The following is a 26,085-nucleotide window of genomic DNA, read 5'->3' as shown; positions in this document are numbered from 1 at the left end:
ACAGATTCATTTATAAGAAGTGGTTTTGATTCACTTAAAAGAACCGACTCATTAGAGTCGTTCTTTTGTTAATTGAACTACGTTAATCGTTGTTGATTCAGTAAAAAAGAACCGTTTCGGTCGGAATAGGACTACAGTTGACGCTGGTGGCCTACTTGAGAGTTTCCCTCTACTGTACTTTTTTACGCATTTCAGTTAATAGTAAAATCCCATCAAATTAAATTGAATAATCCTTACATATTATTATTCATTAAAAAATTTAAACGAGTACAAAAAAAAACCCTAAACCTTAATAAAACATTTTGTATAGGCCTAAATCTCAATAGAACAAGGGAATTGACCAATTAGTTTAGTTTAAGAAAAATGAAAATGTTTAAATTTGTGTTTGAGATTTAAAAAAAAATGTTGTATTGAGCTATAGTTTTTTTACTCATTTAAAATGGTTAATTTATAATATGAATAATATATAAGGATTATTCAATTCAATTTGATGGGAAAAGGCTTAAGTGTACATAGGCTACATCTCTGCAGATAAGTGCATTTAAGCGTGCCCTCTTAAGAACTGAAGACCATGACCATGTGTCTGAAGTCTTTCTTTCTTTTACCCTCATAATCAATGATGGGCTCAAACTTCATGAATAAGCATCATTATTTTATTGTGTGGTCTGCACAGGAGAGTGAATAGCCTACTGAACATACACATGATCCCAACATGCAAGGAAACTGATCTAAAAAAAAGTTAGTGAGCAGGGCATAAAGATAAGATAATACAGAAAAACAACTAACTAAGAATTTTAGATATTAAATAACCGTGTGACATTTCAAAACATTACAGGTTTGAAAGAGATGTGATATATCTCATTATATTTACAGTAGCACCATGGAAATTTAAATGTTAAAAATAATGTTATTATGTTCAGTCATAATAATATTATTTACAATATACAATATGAACGCTGAAGAAAACAATCTGATTTTGATTTTGTTCATTTTCTCTTTCTTTGACCAATGAGTCCAGTTTGGACAAAGGACGTTGTGTTGATTATACTTGCATGATTTAGGACTTCTGCCTAATTGAGTTGAAAATTACCTGCGATATGAGTAATCTTTGGGACACAAAGTGTGTAACAGCCTATATTAAAGTCATAATTTTGTCAAAAATCAAAATGCTGTCACAATTTCCTTTCTTTCGTGAAACGCGAAAAGACATATTCATACGAATTTCCAAGCCGCTCTTCTCAGTGCCAGTGAATGGTGACCACATGGTACAATTTCCAACTTATAATTCAATTCGTTCTTCACACAGTACTCATATTACCTGCTTTTAATGAGGTTTTATGGTATTTTTGACAGCTCCTGGTCCCCTTCCACTTTCATTGAATAAGAGAGCAGCGTTAACATTCTTCAAAACGTTTCCTTTTGTGTTTGATTGAAAGAAAGAAAGTCATACAGATTTGGAATGACATGAGGGTGAGTAAATAATGACTTTTATTATTAAGAATTTTCTTTTTTGACTGAACCTTCCTTTTAATTTCGTACGTCTGGACTATTTTTGACACTTTTCCACCGAGGTAAACCTCTAACTTACAATACATTATAAGGACAGTGGAGATGCACTTCATTAGTCTTAATCACATTAAACGTTTTCTTCCCCGCATTCAAAAAAGTAAATCATGCATGCGTATCCTACTCCAATGTGCCTGTCACATTAGTTCTTAGTTGCTATGAGAGTCTGGTAAATAGGCTTTACAATGATGTGCAAGTACAGCGATCCATCCACCAGGTACTCGGATGTGCGATACTGCAGGTCCACGTCAGCCAGGAAGTCCCCCACCTCCTCTGTGCTTTGGTGGAAACCGAAGATATGCCTCACCACAAGCTTGCCCTTCTGCTTTGTAAAGATTAGCACAGTCTTTTGAAAGCTCACACCTGCGAAATCTGCGCTGGAAGTAGCAGGTGTGATGATGATACGAGGCCGGGCGATTCCACTTCCCCCGTCGGGCCGCGGTGGCTGCATGGCGCCCTGCTCGGTGTACATGGGCCGCATGCTGAGAGGGAGCCAGCGGGGCGAGAACAGGGCGTTCCACGTCACCCGCTTACTGGAGTCAAATCCGCTCGGACCCAACTGGGTCTGGAAACTGGAGCTGCGGTCGTCCCGTGCCGGGTTGCTTATGGCCCACTGAGAGCCCCACATGGACGAGAGATAGTTACGGGGCACGAAGAGGCTGCAGTTCATGTCGAAGAACTTGGCCAGCTGAAGGGGTGAAGCTGAGTGGAACTGGTAGGACAGATAGAGAAGATCACGCACCGACTCGTGGTAGCGCGTCATGACCGGCGACTGTCGCTGCAAGCGAAAGAGCTCGCGTGGAGGGATCATGGCGTAACGCACCAGGCGAAGGGCGTTCTCTGCCGTGAGGCTATCCGGGTCATTCTTGGAGATCCAGATTTCAAGCGCCTCAAACAGCTCCAGCTCGTTCTTCAATACCAAATCGGAGCGCTGCAGGAAGGTCATTAGCAGTTCGACGCTAACCGACGGCCATTCTGCACTCTGAAGAACCGACGACAGATTCCAGGACAAAAACTGAAGGCAATTGTCTCTCAGCGGGGTGTCGCCCACCGTCATGGCGTACTGGTACCAGCCCACCACGTGACCGCCCTGAGAATCGCTGGCCAGGTTCTGGCTCATGTACTGGGTCAGTCCTTGCTGGAGGCCGGAGATGCCGTACTTGGTAGCCAGTCTGTGCAGTGGTGTGGCCTGGTCCAACTGCAACGAGAGTTCACCGCAATACAGATATCTGCAAAACGCAAGAAGATTTGTGAATCAAACTGTGTGTGTTATAGGATATTTATATTTCAGTGCAGTGCCTGAGCTTGAATTGAACAAGAAACAGAATCGTAATTGTAATTTATAAGTATGCTATGTGTACTGTATTACATACTTTTTAAACCTTCATTTTATTTCATATTTAATATGTAACTTTAATTTTTCTAAACTTCGCTGACAACATTATGGTGAATATTTTGGCTGTTAGTTGTTTTGGCTGTAGGTTTAAGAAATAGTTGCCATAATACACAAAACTTTTATTTCCTTTCCTTCATAGAAAACAAAAGGAGATATGCATAGCAGAATATTTAATACATTTAAATTTAATAAATTATCTTTATTAAAAAATTATTTTATAAAGCTAAAGCTGACAACATTTTGGTTTTATTAATTGTTTTGGCTGTGCTTTAAGAAATATTGGTTGAGAAAAACTGTATGTGTTGTGTATCAGTGAAAAAATATGCATGCTTTTTCAAAATGATTGAATTGCAATTTTTTCTTCCTGTCATTCTTATTCGAATTCCAATTCAGCTTCCTGTGGGGTGTGTCCAATTCAATTCATATATGTTTTTTTTTTTTTTTTTGCAAAACAATTGTTTTCCACAATTTTGCAAAACAATCTTATTTATGGCATCTATTGGCTCTGTGAGCCAAACTGGATTGTTACCTGATAAAATAATATCATGTTCTATTATAAAAATATAAATCTCTTTAATAATAATGCATTTCTCTTGTTGATCTCTACCATTGTAGTTTAATGCTGTCCCTCTGTCTCCAACACAAATTTGCCTTGTTTTCCTCTTTTGCTGGGGATTGTATCTTTGTTGTCTTATCCTTTGGATCGCTATAAAGGAAATAATACCCCAAACAAAAAAACTCCAGCTCATTTAAAATAAATGTGTAGGCGGCATGTGCTCTTGTAACCAAAACATCTTCTCACGCTAGCTTCACTTCACCATTGTAACTTCGGCCCTTCTCATTATAAAGTGTTTTACATAAGAGCAAAGAGTTCATTTAGAAATATTGCAGTTGTGTTTCATTGAGCTTATCTCCTGTGGGGTCTAAGCTGCTGACAGCAAGATTGCAGTTCCACCATTGGCCATTAGAGAGAGGCTTGGACATGTGTGGGATGGGAATGTTCTCATAATTTGTCATGTCCTAACATGTTTTGGGATGATACAGCAATGCAGGCTTTTCCCTAAAATGTCAATTTTACAGTTCTATAAACTCAGTTTGATGAAGTCTCAAACCCAAATAAAGTCTCACCCAATTCAAATGCTTTTTTTTAAACATGTTTATAATGCTTTACTAGTCTTTCTAGTTTCGGTTTGACCTAAATAATAATAATAATATAAAAAAAATATTTTATTTTATTTTATTGAAACACAAAGAGACATTTTAATGCTCTTTTAATGTTGGTTAATAGAGACAACGGCAGTGTATTTTTTTTTAAATCCATTTTCAAGCTTGGCAGTCATTGTCTTGTTATATGGTAAAACTAATTAAAAAATTCTCATTTTGTGTTCCACAGAACAATAAAACGGATGGATGGATGGATGGATGGATGGATGAGATAAGAGTGAGAGACCTTAAAAGGAGATGTCAACTTTCTCTAACTCAATGCTTCTCACCTGATGAACTTATCGAACACAGCAGTGCATTCTGCCGTTTCTCGCAGCACTAGCGTGCTACTATTTCGGTTTCTCAGCATCTCTTCAAACACTCGACTCTGCAGCGAAAGCACCAGCGTGTGGGCTTGGATCACCTTGACCTCATCTGCATTCACCGTTTCCACACGTAGGGAAATGTCACTGTTATTCCCCAGCACTAGAAGGCCCTCCAGCCGTGCCAACAGCCCCTGCGAGTGACTGATCACTTCTGTGGTGCTTTCTTCCAGTCTCTCTGCCCTCAAACCTGCAGAGCGACGGGGAAGAAGTGGAATTATTCATGTCCAGTGACTGGTGATGGGTGTCACAGTGTGCGTGTCTAGATAATCCAAGGGAGAGAGATACAGGGCACGGAATAGAGGATCAAATAACTTTTAAAGGAGAACTCCGGTCAATTTTAACATTGAGCTCATTTTTTTGTAAATTTGGAGTGCTGTCAGTACAGAGAACAACGACAAAAATCGGTGTTGCCTACACCGTGTTATCCTCTTTTTAAAATTTGCACCCTGTTGACTTCAATGGGGCAAGTTTTGAACCTGCTTTTAGCCTCTTAACATCCTTGATGTGTCATTACAAGTGCACAGCCATGTTGAGTGATTCCTTCAGAGTGAACACGGTGAATCTGACTGCAGTAGATGTGAAAGATATGAATAAAAATGATAATAATTCGGCCAGCGCTCATACCTGTATTTATATCCTGTTTTCGGTCGAAGTCAGTAGTCGACTGTCGAGTTCACGCGCGTGATCATAGGTAACTAACTAACTGCGCAAACTCGACAATCGACTACTGTGGACTTCGACCGAAAACAGGAAGTAAATACAGGTATGAGCGCTGGCTGAATTATTATCATTTTTTATTAATATCTTTCACATCTACTGCAGTCAGATTCACCCGCGTTCACTCTGAAGGAATCACTCACATGGCTGGGCACTTGTAATGACACATCAAGGATGTTAAGAGGCTAAAAGCAGGTTTAAAACTTGCCCCATTGAAGTCAACAGGGTGCAAATTTTAAAAAGAGGATAACACGGTGTAGGTAACACCGATTTTTGTCGTTGTTCTCTGTACTGACAGCACTCCAAATTTACAAAAAAATGAGCTCAATGTTAAAATTGACCGGAGTTCTCTAATAGACAACAGGAACATAGCGCGCACAACATAATGTTATCGCAAGACAAAGAACAGAGGCAAACTAAGGGCTTAAATGCAGAAGGGAAGGGAAGGGATCATAAACAGAACAGAGAACAGGTGAAACTCAAATAAATGTTTACACGACAACGATGTTAAAAATGGAAACGTTTTTCCTTTGCTTTTTTTTACGTAACGTTACAGATGTCAAAACGGTCCCGTGCACACGGATCCGCGAAAACAAAAAAAACAAAAAATGCTGTTTTATTCTTCCAGGCCAGTAGTTGGCGATGCCACTTTGTAAAGAAACACTACATGCCTATAGACCTTATGCACCAGTGAAACGAGGGCGCCGCCATCTTTAGAATATTGTCTTTTAACTTCCGTTTTTGCGGTCGCTCTGTTGTCTATGGCGCTGCTGTCCAGGAGTAATTAGCTTTTGAAGTGGATTTACTTAATGTAAAGTTAACGAAAGTTATCATGAGGACTGTAATGTTTAAAGCAGATGACTTAACAAATGTCAGTCGACCGGGAAGATTTTAAAACGAGCCGTTCGTTAATAAACACGCAAAATTGCTGTGAAAATACAGACCGGAAGTCAAAAGACAACGAGCGCAGCGCTGAAAAGGGGCGGGGCTACATAAGGTCTATAGACTGAACACATACTATGCAATTGCACGACATCACCATTTTCACAAATTTACATTTTTGTAGTTTACACAGAGACGATAACGGTTTTCAAAAACTTGCACTTTAAAGTTTTGCGTTTTCAGGCCCCCAAACGGCTTTTTGGTGTAAATGAACGGCCAAAACACACACAAGTTTTCCGCCCGTAATATCTGTAATGTTTTTGAAAGAATTTTCTTATGTGCATCTGTATTTAGGCTATTTAATCAAAAAATACAGTAAAAACAGTAATATTGTTAAATATTATTACAATTTAAAATAACTGTTTTCAATTTTAACATATTTTAAAATGTAATTTATTCCTGTGAGTGCAAAGATTATTTTTTTAACAGACATTACTCCAGTCTTTAGTGTCACATGATCCTTCAGAAATGCTGATTTGGTGCAAGAGGGACATTTTTATTATTAACAACGTTCAAACCATTAGTGAAGCTTAATTTCTTTTGTGGAAACAGTGATATAAATATTCTATCATGAATAGAAAGTTCAAAAGAACAGTATTTGTATGATAAAATCATATAATTTATTACAGATTTTAAATATATATATAATCTTATTTGATTATCTTAAACATTTATTAATTTTATGTAATTGTTTTTATGTTAGATTTTCAGAACTCTTCAGTTCCTTCCAGTTTAAATGAGATTTTTCTGCACATCACACCTCAGAATTTGAACTTGCATGTTTCGGCGTTAATTTGCAGCGTTTCCTCTTTTCCATTGTTAATTTTTCACATACTAGAACTGTCTTAACCTTCTTGCTTTTCCAGAAGGGAACTAATGTTTTTAAACATGTGTTCGGCTCTGCACCCTCAAATGATCATCCGACTTCAGTTGTGATCGGGTGTCATTGCAGAGTTCTCGGAAATATCATCAGCCATTTGTGTGTGTGCATTTGTTTGTGTTGTGCGTGTGAACAAAGCATTATAGCGCCCTGGTTTCCAATGACTTGCTACAACATAAAATACAAGCCATTATGAATCATAAAACAGGTTCGTAATGAAATGCAACATAATAACAGAAATCAAAGGAAAGTCTTAATCGCTAATTTTTTCATCAGATTACAACAATTGAATTGAATACTAGCCATAATTGATTAGGTAAGTCATTGTATTTGATAGAATAATTGGATATTATTTTTCATGCTAAAACATGCTTTCATTCTTCTCGTAAAAAAAAAAAAAAGCATGATCTTAATCAATTGATCATTGCTAAAATGTCTCTTAACATGCAAGTTTGCAAAGTGCAGATTTCACAATCCAGACTATTTATTTTCTGTCATCCAGCAGATGAAACCCGGAGTTCTGGATACCTCCATCCACAAATCCAATACTTCTGACGCTATTTCCGAACGTCAGGGAGAAAGTGCAAGAGAAGTCACCTTACCTCCATGGACTGGCTGCACATGAGACCCGATGGCCAACAGCAAGAAGAGCAGGGCAAACAACAAATAAGCCATCTTTTCTTGTCCGATTGTGGATTTGATCTCTTTCTCTCTTTCCTGTCTCTATTCTATATTTTCGTCTGTTTTCTTTCTCTTTTCAACCCTTTACTCTTCCTTGATTTAATTGTCTTTCTTCTGTTTCCTCCTCCTCCTCCTCCTCTTCAGTAGATGATGGATGGTCTGTCGGCCCCCTTTATGAGGCATATAGACTATGGTGCATAACTAGTATGTAGGTTACTGGTTGTTTTGGGTTAGTTCCACCCTCACAATATCCTATCGATCAGTGGAACCTGTGGGGGGTGGGGAGTTCGTTTTGGTGGGCAGGAACGCCAGTTGCCATGACGACGGCTTTGATTTTGACTTTTCTCTTTTTGAATGTTGTATGACATAGATCCAGAGGAGGCCTCAGCTGTTCGGGCAGAGCAAGCGTGGAATTCTAATCACGGACTGTAATTGTGACTGAAAGTTGCAAGTGTGTTTATGCAAATCTGCATGCATAAATTAATGCATGCTTTTAGGAACTACGTCGAACTAGATTTTAAAAAGAATTTTAAGAAAAAAATGTAAGTAAAACCGTACTTACCTGTAGATAATTCACCTCTATGATCCCAGAGGGTTGCTCTGGTTGCTTACTGACCAAGAGGGGAACGAGATTTTAACAAGTTCAACATGTACCTGAATCAACATCTTTGTTGATTCTGGTACAACATAACAATCAACCAATCATATGTGACCCTGGACCACAAAACCAGTCACATGGGTCAATTTTTTGAAATTGAGATTTATACATCATCTGAAAGCTGAATAAATAAGCTTGCATTGATGTGTGGTTTGTTATAGGACAATATTTGGCTGAGATACAACTATTAGAAAATCTGGAATCTGAGAGTGCAAAAAAATTGAAACATTGAGAAAATGGCCTTTAAAGTTGTCCATTTATGTTCCCGACTGTGCTGCATTCACTCACAAAAATAAATGTTTTATATATTTATGGTAGGAAATGTACAAAATATCTTCATGGAACATGATCTTTACTTAATATCCTAATGATTTTTGGCATAAAAGAAAAATCTATAATTTTGACCCATACAATGTATTGTTGGCTATTGCCACAAATACGCCCGTGTGACTTGTGACTGGTTTTGTGATCCAGGGTCACATATTTGAGGGAAAAATGTATGTCAAGTTTAGGCTTACAACCAGGGTTAGGTGCTCCTACTTCAGTGTAGTTATATGGGAAATCATTACCCTCTGATTTTAGGGATAACTTATGGTATAGGTTTAGGTTTAGGACTACATTTTCAGATAGGAATGTTGTTCCATGATCAACAAAATATGTCTTGGCAAAATCACGGTGACCACTGGCAAGATGGGCTTTTAATAAAAGTTATCTGTCTATGCAGTATTAAAAAAAAATCAGTGATACTTGACTAGAGAAAACTACGGAGACCCTAAAGGGTCATGGTGGTGGGAAAAAATATGAGAATGTACGAAAAGTTATCATGAGCATTATGTTTGAAGCAGATGTCATAACAATTCGGGTTCATTCATAAATCTGTAAGATCTTACCTTCATGCTGTGGAAATACAAACCGGAAGACAGAATGGGTGGGCCTACATAAGGTCTATAAAGAACCTTTTGTTCTTTGAAAAGGTATCATGGCTGTTAAAGGTTCTTCATGGAGCCAAAGATTCCAATAGAACCTAAAAATGTAAGTTAAATGGATAGTTTGCCCCAAAATGAGAATTTGGTCATTGGAATTTTGGTTATTTATATATTTATATATATATTAGTGGTGGGCCGTTATCGGCGTTAATGCGAGACTCTTATCGCGCGATAAAAAATATATAATCTATTCTCCAAGTTGGGTTGGGAGCTGGCTCAAGCTACACAAGCTATGATGACGCAATCTACCCGCGGCCGCGAGCAACACGCGGCTGCAACGCATCATATTCGTCGTCATCTTAAGTAAACACAGCTGAAAGTGAAAGCTGGTGAAAAAGATCGGTGCAACATCCATTATTTGGACTTGGTTCGGATTTAAGCCGTCCGACGTAGACTGTGTGGTGTAACAGTTCGGTAAGTTAACACACGACTAATCCGTTCTACCACCTCAAATTCAAAACGAAACATATCACTGAATACCAGCGCGCGCGTATTATTCCCAATATATCTTAGTGGTGTAGCACATAATCTCTTTTTATTAAAAGCGCCCGATTTTAAGAATCGTTGTTGTGTTTCTTTTTAACTGAAAAGACATCAGTTAGACAATATTCTAATTTTAAATTTGGGATTTCATAAGCTCCAAGCCATAATAAACATTAGACCTACTTAAGTCTCTGCAGCTAGTGTAGTTAAATTTTATTTATCTGCAAAATTATGTTGTATACTTACAGTTTTGCACAATATATGTTCTCAAAACTACATACACCCTTTCAAAAAAAAAAAAAAAAAACATTTAGCAGTTGTTTAGCAGGGTCTGTGTAACCTGTTCTGAAATGGTTTTTATTATAATATATATCGTTATCGCAAGAGGCTACAATATATATCACAATATGGATTTTAGGCCATATCGCCCATCCCTAATTGATAGCCTATAGTAGTTGATAATAACATAGGCCTACCTAATGTTGCCTACGGACAGTAACAGTACAGTAGTAACCTTTTACAGTCTATGAGTAGAACAGCTTTCTCAAGCAGTTTGTGATGCATTTTGGAAACAGGAGATGAGCCGCTGGTCTAATGCGCCACCTGGCTTGAGAAACCCGTTCTCAAAGACTTACTTTTTAGTCATTATTTGGGTAGCACACATATTCTGAATGCCTTCGGCAGAATTCAAATGAGCCATTTTAATCTAGATTAATCTAGATTAATTTCAAAATTAATCTAGATTAATCTAGATTAAAAAAAATAATCTATGCCCACCTCTATTATTTATATAACATAATGAAAGACTTTCATTGTATTATGTATTAATTATTGTATTAAAGTTAACGAAAGTTATCATGAGGACTGTAATGTTTAAAGCAGATGACTTAACAAATGTCAGTCGACCGGGAATATTTTAAAACGAGCCGTTCGTTAATAAACACGCAAAATTGCTGTGAAAATACAGACCGGAAGTCAAAAGCTTGTTTCTGTCACGTAATAATAATAATAATAATTAAAAAAAAAGGTAATTCAGTTAGTTATAGTTTATTTCTCTCAATTGTGACTTTATTTCTCGCAATTGCGGGTTTATACAATTCTCAAAGACGGCAAGATGTCAGAATTGTGAGTTACAAACTTGCAATTGTGAGAAAAATTGCAAGTTTACATAAGTTTATTTCTTTATTTGTCTCACAATTCCAAGTGTACAACTCGCAATTCTGACTTTTTTTCCTTCCGAATTGTGTTATAGCTATACATTTAGAATTGCCAGTTATAAAGTTCAAATTGTGAGATATAAAGTCGCAATTACCTTCTTTATTTTTTATTCCGTAGTAGAAACGAGCTTCCATTTTGTATGGACAAAAACTGTTGAAACGTTCATTAAAATGAATGTTGTATTCTGCATACAAAAGAAACTCAAACAGGTTAGGGACAGGTTTGGGAGTGAGTAAGAGACAGATTTTTTAATTTTTGGTGAGCTATTGTTTTAAAATTGCATAACTTGATTAGCACAACAAACTGCTCAATTTGAGATATCATTCATGCCTGTTGCACAAACATGAAGTTTAACCCCTTAACTGTCACCCCCCTTTTTGAGAATGGATATTAAAATGCACTATTCAAACTCAAATGGTTGTAATTCAAGAATGCGTTGGAATATAGACCTATTTGGTCTTGTTTTAAAGAAAACACTCAGCAGATTATTATTAGGGTTAAGGGTTTGTGTGAGAAGTTGTAACTGGACTGTCTAAACATGGCTCCTAGAAGTATGTGACACCCTTGTACACTGTATTTTACTGTTAAGCATTGCGCCAGTCACTCAGCCAGACTGAACATGTTGTTTCTATTACATGCTGTCCACACTCAGGATCAAAAGAAGGATTGGAGTCTATTTCTCTCGCTGTGTGTAAGGACATCCACTCCTGCAGAGTCCTCTAGTTAGAGGTTATGTCACTTGTTTACTGCCAGTCAAAGGAGCGGGAGAAATGTGCTGAGAGAGCCTGAACCTTGGCTGTGTGACAAGGCAAAAGCAGGAACAGATATGTGTGTGTTTGTGCAAGTGTACGGATGTGTGCCGTGCGTGTGTGAGATGAGCTTCCGAGTAAAATTTGAGTAAATCATTTACTTAGGAGAAACCCTAAAGCTATATCAGCCCGATTGTGATCCTGATCTAGACTGATAGTGATGAATGGATTCCTCTTAAGGCTACATCATACGGGATCCGGTTGAGTGAATATAAAAATTGATTTGATTTTAACTAGGACAATGCACAGGCAAAGTTTAACAGACCTGAAAAGACAGCAGTCAGTTCAATGACAGAGAGCATTTATACCCATATTTATAATCATGTGCTTCACTTCAACCTATTCAGCACTTAATGTGCATATTATATATATATATATATATATATATATATATATATATATATATATATATATATATATATATATAATATATATATATATATACACACACACATATATATATATACACACATATACACACACAATGTGTGTGTGTGTGTGTGTGTGTGTGTGTGTGTGTGTGTGTGTGTGTGTGTGTGTGTGTGTGTGTGTGTGTGTGTGTGTGTGTTTGATCAAAATACAGTAAAAATGGTAACTAATATTGTGAAATATTATTCAATTATTTATATAACTTAAAATAAATGTTTTCTATTTTTTATATATTTTAAAATGTAATGTATTCCTGTGACGGAAAAGCTGAATTTTCAACAACCATTACACAAGTCTTTTTTTTTTTTTTTAGGATTCTTTTAGAAATAGAAAGTCTTTACTGTCACTTTTGATCAATTTAATGCACCTTTGCTGAATAAAAACTATTCATTTCTTTTTAAGAATGCAGGATAATGTACAGTCATCTGATAATGACCATCTGATTATACCTTATATGGCTTACTAAATGTCTGTATTGTTTCATTGTTGACCTGTCCTAGGAACAGTCAATATTATTGTAGAGTGTTAGAACAGTAACTATGAGTGATACGGTGACTCATAGACAGTGTAATAAAGCAGTAAGCTTTCATCTCCGGGCGAAAGAGGCAGTCATTGGCAAGTATATAGGCCGTATTATCATCAAGTCCACACTAATTTTAGGTAGAAATATTTTCTTGTAAAGCATACTCCAATAATCTTTTTTTTGTTTTTTTTTGTTTTTTACAACTTGGAAAAATGTGCATACTGTAGGAGTACGTATGTTGACTATTTAGCAGCAGAAATCACCTTTAAACTTTTTTTAGATGCACGTTTAAACTGACGACATCATTTAAATGTGACCAGCCCTTGGTTTATTATATACAAATAATTTATACTCCAGCATTTAAACCACTCAGTAAAAAGAAAGCCATGTAGCCTGCTGGTATATTGATCATTGTTGATGACAATGTCAAAACCAGTGATACAGTGACCCAGCGAGCCTGATTCGATTTATCTCACTATCTAATAATAGTTTGACCCACTTGGCACCTCAATGTTTCTGCATTTCAGCTGTATATTGTGCTGTTTCTGTCATGAATAAATTGGTTTCATTTTTATTTTCCTTTGAATGGAGTTAATTATTTTGGTTTACCATTAGGTTGCCATTCTGTGGAATCTGTCAGGAGTTATTAAACAACAACGCATTTTACTAAACTTGAATGGATAATGTCACTAGAGGGCAGTATCGTTACAAACGAAATGCTTATAATGCTTATAAATGCTCCTGATTAAATAGAAATTTGAGTTCACTTTACTATAAGATTCCATTTGTTAACAGTACTTAACACAAACTTGCATTGAAAACTTATTCTGAAGCATTTATTAAGGTAACACTTTATTTTGATTGTCCAGTCCACCTTTGACATAACTAGTATGTTATTAATAGGTTAATGTTAATTTCAACATTTAATAATATATTATAAAAATCAAAAGTTGCATTTATATCATTTAATGTACCTGAGCAAGCATAAACTAACAATGAAAAGCATTAACAAAGATGAATAAATACAAATGTATTACTAATTGTTAATGTATTAACTAATGGGACCCCAACGAAATTTGCATTGTGAAATGCATTTTCTGTTGTTATCCAGACAAAAGAGAGCATTAATAATCCATAATTACTCACAAAAAAGCTCTCTCACTTATTCATGTGTTTTTCCTTTTATTTTGTTTCTCTCCCTTCATCTCCCCCACATGCCTCAGAAATTACAGGTAATTAAATTCACATTCATAATGTTAGCCTCCGTGAACCCCGCTCACAGCAATCACATTACGTGCTGTTATGAATTAATGTGTTTAGATTGAACCAAATGACTGTTCACTTTAAGTGCTTTATGAGTTTGTGTTGACAGTTTTTCTTCTTCACTCTTCAAAAGAGTACATAAAAGCAAAGGGAATCAGTTCAGAGTGGACATCACAGCAGTGTCTACTGGCTCTTGTGTAAAGTGTATCCCACTCCTACGCATTGTGTTATGGAAGTTGAGATTTTTGTAGGCCACAGAGATTGACCACTTCCCATAGCTGTCTTTTGAAATCATATAGCCTACATATCATGAGATCAAAATGGACAATTATTTTTATGGAATATTGTGAATGTTTTTTTCATGTGCTTCATGTAAACTTTAACTAAAATAACTAGCAACATCTCTTCACACAACCTGTCACTCATATGAGATCCTACACTCTCAGAAAAAAAGGTACAAAAGCTGTCACAGTACCCTTCAAAAGGGTTCTAATATGTACACTTTTGGTACCAACCTTTGAGGGACTAATATGCACTCTTTAGGTACAAAGGTGTACCTTTTGAAAAGGTATAGCCACAGTGACAGCTTTTGTACCTTTTTTTCTGAGAGTGTAGCAATAGCAAGAAACAAAGATCCATTCAATTCTCAATGGACAAAATCAGTTCCTGACCTACATTTTTTCTTGTTCTAAAAGCAGTTTCACTCAGATATACGTCACCTGTGTCTGGGGAAGTTACTTTTAAAAGGCCTGTGTTTTAGTATTGCACTATACTCCCTGAAAAATTAACAAATTTTGTTACTTAGTTAGTATTTATGGAAAGTAATGTGTTATAATTTTGTGTTACTTTTTCTCACCTGGGATGGGCTTGCTTGTTTGTTTTTTAATAACCAAAAGACTTGGCAAAGACATAAAGTGAGATTAAATACATTGTGCTATTTAACATATTTAATGATTGCAGGATTACGTAATATTTAGTAGTCTAGAACTACAATAACCATCATGTTTACACACAACGCCTCGGCCCTACTCACAATTTCTCTCAACATGGGGACAGGAGAGCTGTCAGTCAATCAATGGGAAAACAGTATTTGAAAAAGTAACTCAGATATTTTATTTCGTTTTTCCATTGTTTTTTGTGATTCTGTGATATTTGGAAATATAAAAAGGGGCTTTTTTTCTCAGAGGTGTGTGTATGTTCTCAGAATTTGGACATTCTGAAGTGATCAACCAGCTTTATATTGAGAAATATAGATATTGTTCTCTATTATCGCACCTATACAATATTAGTACATACTGCTGACACCATGACCAATGACAGAGAGTTTACTCAGCTAATTTTCTGCATGGCCAGTCCTCTGCTGTGGTTTAAGGCCAGTTCAGAGAGCATTCATCAAAATGAACACTCAGTGGTGAGTATTCACGAGAGAGAGAGAGAGAGAGAGAGAGAGAGAGAGAGAGAGAGAGAGAGAGAGAGAGAGAGAGAGAGAGAGAGAGAGCATCCGTGCATCCCTTTCTCTCCTTCTTTGTCCAGATGGTGGTTTACATGTACTTTTTGTTCCATCTATCTGGAGACATGATGTTTCTGGCTGATGAGGGAATAATTAATCTAGAAAACATTTAGATTTCTAATAGAAAATTATGGATTTTGGTCCTAGTACATATAAAAATAAAATGCCTAAGATTGTGCGACTTTGTGAGCAGTGTTATTAACTCTTTATTTTCACTTTATGTGCACTTCCAGTGTACTTAGTACTATCAACTTGGATGTTTAAGTCATTTCAACTTAAATTACATTAAACTGACTTAAACAAATGAGAATCTTGCTATAACTTATAAAAAAAAGTTGAAATTGCTTTTCAAAAAACATATATTGTCATAACTTTTTGATCTTATCATTTTTTTTTACAATGTAGTGTAAGGTGACTACATGGGTTGGGTTAAGTTAAGGTTCAGGATTATACCTATAGTTATTATCATTACTACAATTAGTACATAGTTAATGAAAAACAGGAATGTAAAATAAATTGCTACCCAAATATTAGATGAAAATCTTTGAAGATGGAAAAAAAAATCAGAAATGTTGTCTTGACAACTAACTGAAATAAAACATGTCGATGTACTGAAATTACTCAAACTGAAATAGATATAAATTAAAGTTAAATAGAATATAAAAAACTAAAAAGAATAAAATGACAAAAGCACACTACTGAAACTAAAATGAAATTTTTTATATTAAAGCTAGTTCAAAATACCAAATTTGTATATAAATATTAAAATAAAATAGTTTTTAAGATTTGAGGGGCTTGAGTTTGCCAAGTGATTACACTTACAATTTATAAATTATCCCACAAACTTACATTGAAAGATTTATTAGGTAACACTTTATTTTACAGTGTCATTGTTACATATCTAGTTATAACTATAAATTATGCATAATAATGCAACTAATCCTAAACCAGACCAAACCCTAATCCTAACCCTATAAGTACATGTAGTTACTTAATATTACTCAGTACTTAAATGTATAATTACAGTGTAACAAAGACACCTTAAAATAAAATGTAACCATTTATTACATATTTTAGAGATCAGAACGGTGGACTCTTATGACTTTTTCCCAGTACACCACATCACCCACATAAAGACCACCCTGAACACCCTATAGCATCGTGACAGTGAGTTCTGTGCAGGCAAGCGCCATTCACATTTACTTCTGTAAATGTACAAATCTACATATTGATTCAAATGGTAAAAGCTTAAAGAGGACCACAAAGTCTATTTTTAAGTTCAAGTTAAATTTACATCACAGCCAGAAGAATCCTATAAAGATCACACACACACACCAGATAAGCGCTCCCATGGGTCTAAAGGCATCGCTGCAGTGTAAAACAATACACCCTCTTCCTCATGTGTCTCTGCTATACTGACCTCTCTCTGAAAGATGGACCTCTTTATGTCTGTCTCAATGCTTCACTCGTTTACCAAAATTCTCCCTGTGGAAATCAGCCCTGCTTAACCCCTCCCTCCCTCTCTCTCTTTCTCTCTCTCTATCTCTCTCTATAGCTCCTTCCATAACCTCCTCCTGAACTCAGTGTGTGGTTGCAGTGATGTGTGTGTCTTCCTCGCTGTCCTCCTCAAGGGCTGCCTGGCTGGGCATCGGGTGTTAAGAGTCCACGGATGGGGACCTGCAGCCATTTGTGAGGGTAAGAAAAGCTATCAGCCTTTATTTAGGAGAATTTGTATTTATTTGTATTTAAGAGGGTGCTAAGTGAATTTATCTAAGTGAGGAGTGAGCATCAATTGCATTTACAGTTATTGCTGTATTTGCTGTATTAAATAGTGAATACAGGTGGAGCACTTTTTTTTTTTTTATATATTGCTGTATTTTAAAAAATAATAATATTTTTTATAGTGCAATAAAGATCTTTAGCTACTTTGTATGATCGTGTGAGAGTCTAAACATGTGCAGTCATATTTTAAAACAATGCCAGAGACAAATTAGCATGAAAGTGTCACACAATACGGTTTGACTGGTACATAAATAATGCAAAGCCTTTTAGAGTTGCAATATACCAATATTACATATATATATTGGCAGTACAATGCCAGCTTTTAAAAAAACGAGTGTTAACTGATTTGCTCTGCACATAACTCAAGTTATTTGACGTGTTGTGTCCTCTTGTGTTTTGTCATCTTAATATTTTCTCAGGATATCCATATATATAACTCATAAAGATAGCCTTAAAAATTTGTGGTATTGTTTTTGAGCGCTATTATGTAATCAAAAGACTGCAAATTTCAAGACTGTTGAAATGTTTCTCCATCCCTCATCCTTAGCCCTGTTTCTGTATCCTTCATCTCTATTCCTAAGCAATGAAACACTATTTTCCCTGCATACCCTGATATGGATGGTATTGCTATACCATTGTCCTTGAGATTATAACTATTGTCTCAGGTGTACCAGCCGAATATGAATAATTGAGCGTGTTCATTAGAGCAGAAAGTCCATGGAGAGAGATCTGAAACCTTACACATTTGACTCCCTGTACATCAACAGTGGCTATTTATATACTTCGGCAAAATGAGGTGATTTCACATGTAAATAGAGCCACAGTTCATTATTTAGAGAAAAAAAAACATATTTGTTTCATTATTGTGTGCAGATCAGATGCGCTGATTCTTTGAACAAACATAGAATGTGTGGGTATAGGCAGGACGCAATGGGAACTAGTGCAGTGATGGAAAACATGGATATGCTATAAGCTGCAATGTCATGCTTTGAGCTTAAACAGCTTGTACAAGTTATATGAATCTTTTTGAGACCCTATACTGGTAGTCTCTGGATGGGAACTTTGGAAATCCCTGTTCTTGAAATTAAGCTCTCATGGGGAAACAGTGCAAGGCCAGTTCAGATTTACGTTAAAAAAAAATCCCAGCAAGTTAATTTCTTTAATTGTGAATATCAGCATGATTTAATGCATTTTTTTTATTATTTGGTCATAGAGTGTCTAATTTCACAATCCTACCTTGTCTTATTATGACTCTTGAGAGCATTAAAAAGAAAGGTTACAAAGGGTTTTGTCACAGTGATGCCATAGAAGAACCATTTATGGTTCCCCAATTCTAAAAAGAACCATTTTTCTTGGTGTGAAGAACATTTTAAAAGCCTTTTTCCAATAAATAACCTTTGGTGCACTGGAAAGATTCAATGGATGTCAAAGGTTCTTCATGGAACCAACAACGCAAATAAAGAACCTATATTTGTGTGTGTAGACAGAGATGCTTTAATAGTGTATCTTATTTAAACTTCAGTTCCAAAAGATTCATTCATTCATTCATGTGAAAAAGTTAAAATTTTAATTTAATGAATCAATTCAAAAATCTGATTCAATTATTCATTTGCATTATCACTTAAATGTTCATTCAAGTCCATGTGTGTACATTTTATTATATTAAAATATATAAAAATATGTAAATACGAACAGTTGTTTATTGAGATATTGGTGTATTTAAATGAAAATTATGAAATATCCCTATTAAATATGAAACATCCCTATTTTTACCATATTTGACCTCTTACAAAGGCTTGGTTTTATATCTATATGAGCTCAAGGACGATGGTACCATCCATATAAGGACGCGTACATTATAGCAAAAAAGGAATTATAGTTCCTGACTGAAATTGACTTTACCATTTAATTATATAAATAGTGATATCGCCAAAAGGCTGAAGAAGTTAAATTTTTTAGTTATATCACCCAGCCCTTAAAATTATTCTTATAAAGAGGGTTGGCTTTGAGAAAGAAGATACTAATCACAAAAGATTTCCCCAAGGAAATATGGATATATTACAGGCTTTCGCTAACAGGCAATGCATGAGTACAAGGTTCCTCTCCATAAAAATCTAAACCTCTTGAGAAAATAATATGGTGTGATACTCATATTTATCGGATTTTTTTCTTGAAACCACCAAAATCAATCACCCCCTCATTCTGAGAGAGGCAATGCGCATTTGAACAGCTTTGTAATCATAATCACTTGGGATTTCTCAACTGCTGTCCAGTTACCACATGCTTTACTGGAAAAACATATTGGTCCTGGCATTTTTACATAGAGTCAGATTCACAGCACAAGCAGCATATCATATAAACACAATCAAAGAGACGCATATAAACACACACATGCTTAAATGAGAGATGATTTGTTTGTAGATATATTTTCAGAAGGGAGAACAATATCAGTAGTAAAGTACTTAAGAGAAAACCTCTCTTCTGTAACCTAGCACACGCTCACCTGTAGTTAAAGATTTATCAGTTATCAGCTTCTGTATCAAAACAACTATAGAGTGAAGGGTCACAAAGAGCCATAAAAGTCTCATCACAACATAATGTCTATAATAATGGGATTATGCTCCTCTGGAAGTGGGAATTAAAAGATCCTTCTTGCATTTTATCAGTGAGATCGTACAAGTGAACTTTTTTGAAAGTATCTGTGGATCATTATTAATTCAGAAATGCATTGTGAAACTTCTCAAATCTACCGTTGTCTGCATTTGACAAGCTCAACCATTCAACCCTGGTATTGTAAGTTTATTATCTTAAAAATATTTATACTTATATAGAAATATAAGTTCACTAAAAACAGCATTTGGTCCCAAACTATCAAATCATTTTGAATTTTTGATACATCTGACAGATGTACTTTTTTTATTTCATGTTATTAGGAAATAACAAAAGTGGATAAACAACATTGAAACAAAATTTTCTTTCAATGACCAGTTGTTTTAAGATATTTTTAAGCTGTTTAAAGCATTTTCTTTACACCATATATTTGTGAAAATGTATTTATGGGTTATACCCCTTTTGAATAATTTATATGGGTATTACATGTTTTCCCAAAACATAGTACCACCATTCTGTCATATAAAAAACAGAGATTTTTACGGATTTTCCTAAATTAAATGATGATAAATGCACATGAATGCAAGAAATTGAAAATGTGAATTGCTAAGGCAATCACAAAGACTCTGGTCTCCACATAAATCCCCAATAGGGCAAAGACAGAAGTAATTATAATGTGACAGAAGACCAATCATTCCTGCCTTCTCCAATTCTCACCCACAGTGTGAATTTGCCCACCTAAGCAGGACAGGTGATGAAGCAGCAATATCATAGCAGGCAATCATGTTCCACAACATTAACCCTCTCGTATTGTTTGCCAGGAGGAAAAATGAATGGCTTTTATATATACTGAATTTCAATTCCAATGACAACACAAAACAATGCACACTGCAAAGGCAAAATGCACAGTAGTTGTTTTTTTTTTTACAGGAGAGACACCAAAGCACATTAGGGAAGTTGTTCGTAAAACTCAATGATGTCATGCAATAAAAGGAAATATACAGAGCAAAGCTATCATTTCTGCTCTCTGCACTGGGTCTGAAAGCAAATAAACATGTTTGGCACAGAGCTGATTACCTCATCCTAGGGGGCAATTATGGGAGTAATCAAAGTTAAACACAGAAGTGGAAAGATAAGACAAGTAAATGAGGAAGAGTGTTGTGCACTCATTCCATCTGTTCTAATCGACTGTTTTTAACCTATGAGGGCAAGCTGTCTCTGTCATTAGCACAATGACCCGGCGAGAGGATCAGAGCATAGTAAAATTCCATGCTGCCCCATTATTCTGCACTGCAGACTCCGTGACAAAACACGTTCAGCACACAAAAAGGTTCATTTCACATTGGTTTCAGTTGTTGCTCAAAGTGACAGAGGTTTTAGGTCATTTTCAGACACTAGAGAGAGGTTTTAAGGTTTCCTTCCTGTTCTCTTTCCTTTCAAAAGAGGAACTCAGAGGCCATGATTGACTGGCACAATGGCACAGCGCCCGGCCAGCGGGAGGATGAGCGCAGCGCTCAGGAGAGGTCAGAGTGTGTGCTGGCCTACATCCCTGTCATCTACTACAGTGCTCTGTTGTGTGTTGGAGTGCCAGGTATGAGATGTGCATTTTAACACCTATATAAATAAGGGTCGGTTAGAATCAGGGTTGTACACCTTTGAGAATTGAATTGAGAAAGCATTTTAAGTTAAGAATCAAGGTCAAAATCAAGATGCGATTTTTGATTGAATTTAAAGAAAGGATGATGGAATGGAATGAAATTCAAACACACTGCAGTAGTTTGAAATAAAACGTCATTTTTTTCTGAATGAATTATGCAGCATTTAAAATAGACTTTGCATTTTATCTACATATATTAATATGTTAATTCATTGATCTGGGAAGTTAAGTTAAGTGTCTTAAAAATGTAGCAAAACAGCATGATTTAGCTTTAGATTTTTTATTTATTTTAACTTACATTTTTCTAAATTCCCCAATCCTGTCACTCTATAGTAGTCAACATTTGAAGTGGATCAAAAAAGTTCATTAAAGTTGCGAGAACGGGTATTGTTCAAAATTCATGTGTAACTTTGATGAAAGGTTTTGATCCACTTCAAATGTTGACTTCTGTAATTCAAAATTCAATTCAGCATACGTAGTTGATTCAAACTCCAACTTAACGAGTATTTAGATTAAGATAAGATTAAAATAAGATTTTATTTGAATATTGGCCATGGCGCATAAATTGTTCCATTTATAAGATACAAATCTGTAGAACATGGGAAGATGATCTTCTTCACCTTGAGTCGTTTGATGGAGGAGGGACATGGTAGATTTATTCAGTGAAACACACATCAGACTAGACAAGAAATCATTAAGCATCCACAAACATTTTACTACACCAAAAATTGGCATGAGCAGTCTCTGTGGGTCACTTGACAATAAGCCACCTACAGCTACTTGAAATTTCAAGATGGCGGCCATTTTTCAAGATGGCCACCACCTTAGTGGAGCAATTAGGCTTAAGAAATCATTTAGTTGGTGATACAAACATGAAAATTGCCATGAGCCTAATTGCTCCACTAAGGTGGTGGCCATCTTGAAAAATGGACGCCATCTTGAAATTTCAAGTAGCTGTGGGTGGCTTATTGTCTAGTGACCATCAGAGACTGCTCATGCCAATTTTCATGTTTGTATCACCAAATAAACCACTATATCACTTAACTGCTCCACTAAGGTGTCGGCCATCTTGAAAAATGAAAAATCTTGAAATTTCAAGTGGCTCTGACAATTTTCTTGTCAAGTGACCCATGGAGACTGCTCATGCCAATTTTCACGCTTGTATCATAAACTGAGCGATTATATCACTTAGCCGCTCCACTATTGTTCAAAACCAGTATGACAAAAAAAAAGACTTTGAATGGTCTAAAACATCATTGTATGGATGTAAAAAAACACAGAGATTTTTCAAAATGTTCCACTGAAAGTCATACAGGTTTGAAATGACATGAGCGTGAGGAAATGATGACAGAATTTTAACCTTAAATAAAAATTCTCTCATTATGTATTTGTATTTTTTATCATGCTTTTCTAGTGTGATATGACATGGTCACTAAACTGTAAGGAATGTTTGATGGAAAAATTGCAGCGTACAGGTTTGGAACAACATGAATATGAACAAGAAGAAATAGTATTTTAATTTTATTTGATTCAGTTCCATCTCGGAGTTAAATTCTGCATATTTTTTCTGCTAATGGAGATTTTTTTCTATAAATAGTTCTAGTACTAGTAAAAAACCTTAAAATACACTTATCTCCTGTCTTGTCAACAAGCAAAAGCAGTACATATCCACTTGAGCTTAATCTCTTCTTTGTGGAAAATCAGGGCAAAGGTTTCAGAGGGCCGCCATGTTCTGTAAATATGACCCCTAATCTTTTACTTCCCATCAATCCTGCTGTGTCTACTCCCTCCATGCCTTTGATTCCAATCTCTGTCTTCTGTTTCTCCCTTCTCTGGCCTCATTCCCTCACTGTTTATGCCTTGTCCATCCTTGTCTACCTCAATTCTTGTTTCTAATTCCAGTTGTCACCTTTTCCCAGTGAACATCCTGACATTGGTGGCTCTTTACCGGCTGGCAGTTCGTACCCAGAAGGCCCTCTACGTGTACCTTCTTGCTCTAACCGGCTCGGACATCCTCAGCCAGTTGTTCATCATCTTCGTGGGCTTCCTGCTGGAAACGGCCGTGTTTCACAGAGAGGTCCCTGTGCTGCTGCTGCGCTCGGTCAGTATGATGGAGTTTTCCGCCAATCACGCATCCATATGGGCCACCGTACCCCTCACGGTCGACCGCTACGTTGCTTTGTGCCACCCACTTCTCCACCGACAGATCAGCTACCCGGCACGGGCCCGGAGGATCATCGCAGTGGTGTTTACTTTGGCACTGGCATCCGGCGTGCCATTCTTCTGGTGGTCGGACATGTGGAGGGTCAGCCACGCGCCCAACAACTTGGACACCGCCCTGGTTTGGACCCACGTGACTATTATTTACTTTCTTCCGTGCTGCATCTTCCTCGTGCTAAACTCCTTGATCATTCTGAGGCTACGGAAGAGACAGCGGCAGCAGATGTGCCAAGACGAGAGTGGGCAACAGCTGGCACTGCCAGGCAAGCTGGGTAAATCCACAGCGATGCTCTTAGCAGTGACTTCTGTGTTTGCTATACTGTGGGCGCCTCGTACTGGAGTGGTGCTCTACCATCTTTACGTGTCATCGGTGCACAACGATTGGCGGGTGCATCTAGCATACGACTTAGCCAACATGTTAGCCATGCTAAACACTGCTGTGAATTTCTTTCTGTACTGTTTTGTCAGCAAACCCTTTAGAGCGGCAGTGAGGGACGTCCTGTTGTTCCGGGGGGCACCGTTGCACCCACGCCGGCCCCTTCATCAACAGCGCAATGCTGCCAATGCCTCCACCTCCTCTATTTCCAGCACCAAACGTTCCCAGCGAGAGATCACCCCTCTCTCTCCCAAAAGGGCAGACATCAAGATGTAGTCTAGCTTAAAGGCATAGTTCACTTAAAAATGAAAATTCAGTCATCATTTACTCCAGACAGCAACATAGTGTCGGCCCAGATCCGGGCCACATCTGGTACATGTGGATTCCATGAGTGCCATATGTGGGCCGGATCTGGGCCGACACTATGTTGCTGTCTGAGTGTTCATGACTTATCTTTTTTGTCCATATTTTTGACACACACACAAAAAAAATAAACACTGAAACATTCTTTGGAATATCTTTTTTGTGTTCTGAAGATGAAAAAATCATACAGGTTTGGAATGGCAGTTTACTTTAGTAAATGATTACAGCATTTTCATTTTTGGGTGAACTATCCCTTTAAGTCCCAGTCTGGTTCTTATAATTAACTTGAAACAAGTTCTAATTTGTGAATTTTGTGGATTGAAAGGTTAAAGGTGCAGTCACATAAGTGCAAAAAAAAGGTTCATTTTCTATAGTCAATAGTGTAGAGATGTACGAAGCACAGCTCATAGAAAAGCCACTTTCAAACCAAGCTGTTTTCAGCACTGCAAATTCACACAATCAATTTGAATATGAGTAAAATCAGTAAAGGTAACTTTTTCACCCTTATGCAAAAACCTTGATTATGCAAATTCTTATTGGAATGACTGGATTTCGGCCGTGAAATTTTGCAGAGCAACGCTAATGTGCACCACAGGTACTGTTCATCATCTTATCTGTCCTCTTGTTAGTGACCCAAGATATCACTGTTTACGGTCATTAAACAAAAGCCCAAAAACGTTAACTTTGTCTTGCTGATAAAACAAGTAAGGTTTGCAGGACATCACACCCAGACAGCAACATAGTGTCGGCCCAGATCCGGGCCACATCTGGTGCATGTGGATTCCATGAGTACCAGATGTGGGCCGGATCTGGGCCGACACTATGTTGCTGTCTGGGCATCTAACAATCAAGAAATAACCATTCCAGAATAGAGTGTGTTTTGCACTGATCTGCATATCTGTGTTATTTATTGTCCTGTCCTCTGCGGGGACAAGTAAACTTACTACAGTATTTATGAAACAAAGATATTTGGCTCATTAAATGAGTATTATGTCTTGTCATTTTACATAAATGGTTAACCTTCAAAGGAACAGGTGGAAATATGAATATTCTGTCATCTTTTAGACACATTTGGGTTGTGTTACCAAACTGTATGACTTACGTTCTTCTGTGAAACTCAGGTAGGAGGAAAACTATTTTCCATATAATGAAACTAATCGAGATCAAGTACCACAATAACAAAAAAAAAAAAAAAAAGCAACATAAAAGTATCATAAACGTTTTATATGACTCATGCTGTATAATCCAGGTTGTCTGAAGCCGTATAAGATAGCTTTGTGTGAAAAAGGATGGAATTTCATTCATTATATGAAAATACCCTATGTTTCTTTGAATTTGTTTACAAATATCAAAATACACATTCGGACATTTCAAAATTTCACTGTTGGTAGAAAGAAATTCATAAAGGTTTACAAGGATGAGTACAT

General features: G+C 36.6%; 2 protein-coding genes across 5 annotated transcripts in view; one reads left to right on the top strand and one right to left on the bottom strand.

Annotated features, from left to right (window-relative positions):
* Positions 1-633: 633 nt before the first annotated feature.
* Positions 634-26,085, bottom strand: part of btbd17a (BTB (POZ) domain containing 17a) — a 28,905-nt gene continuing 3,453 nt past the window's right edge. For 2 of the 4 annotated variants that reach the window (XM_079850859.1, XM_079850860.1), the window contains 2 exons: positions 4,456-4,738; positions 634-2,795 (listed from right to left, as the gene is read on the bottom strand). In XM_079850859.1, the coding sequence (XP_079706985.1) occupies positions 1,709-2,795; positions 4,456-4,535 (1,167 nt within the window). In that variant the 5' untranslated portion in view covers positions 4,536-4,738 and the 3' untranslated portion in view covers positions 634-1,708. Of the gene's footprint in view, positions 2,796-4,455; positions 4,739-7,692; positions 8,050-21,563; positions 21,657-26,085 lie in introns of those variants that run through there. The other 2 variants (XM_079850858.1, XR_013819147.1) reach the window with 2 other exon arrangements.
* Positions 17,311-24,604, top strand: gpr142 (G protein-coupled receptor 142). Its single transcript, XM_079850865.1, has 3 exons — positions 17,311-17,345; positions 21,486-21,633; positions 23,619-24,604. The coding sequence occupies exons 2-3, from the start codon at positions 21,501-21,503 to the stop codon at positions 24,569-24,571; spliced, it is 1,086 nt and encodes a 361-aa protein (XP_079706991.1). The 5' UTR covers positions 17,311-17,345; positions 21,486-21,500; the 3' UTR covers positions 24,572-24,604.

Source organism: Squalius cephalus, assembly GCF_949319135.1.
Source record: "Squalius cephalus genome assembly, chromosome: 19".
NCBI lineage: Eukaryota > Metazoa > Chordata > Actinopteri > Cypriniformes > Leuciscidae > Squalius > Squalius cephalus.
The sequence above is the reverse complement of the archived record's forward strand: the minus strand, read 5'-3'. Positions and strand labels throughout refer to the sequence as shown.

Excerpts from the sequence above, each read along its gene's own strand:
- gpr142 (XM_079850865.1), top strand. The coding sequence starts at position 21,501 with ATGATTGACTGGCACAATGGCACAGCGCCCGGCCAGCGGGAGGATGAG. Across the intron at positions 21,634-23,618 it reads GTTGTGTGTTGGAGTGCCAG|TGAACATCCTGACATTGGTG; the intron begins GTATGAGATGTG and ends ACCTTTTCCCAG.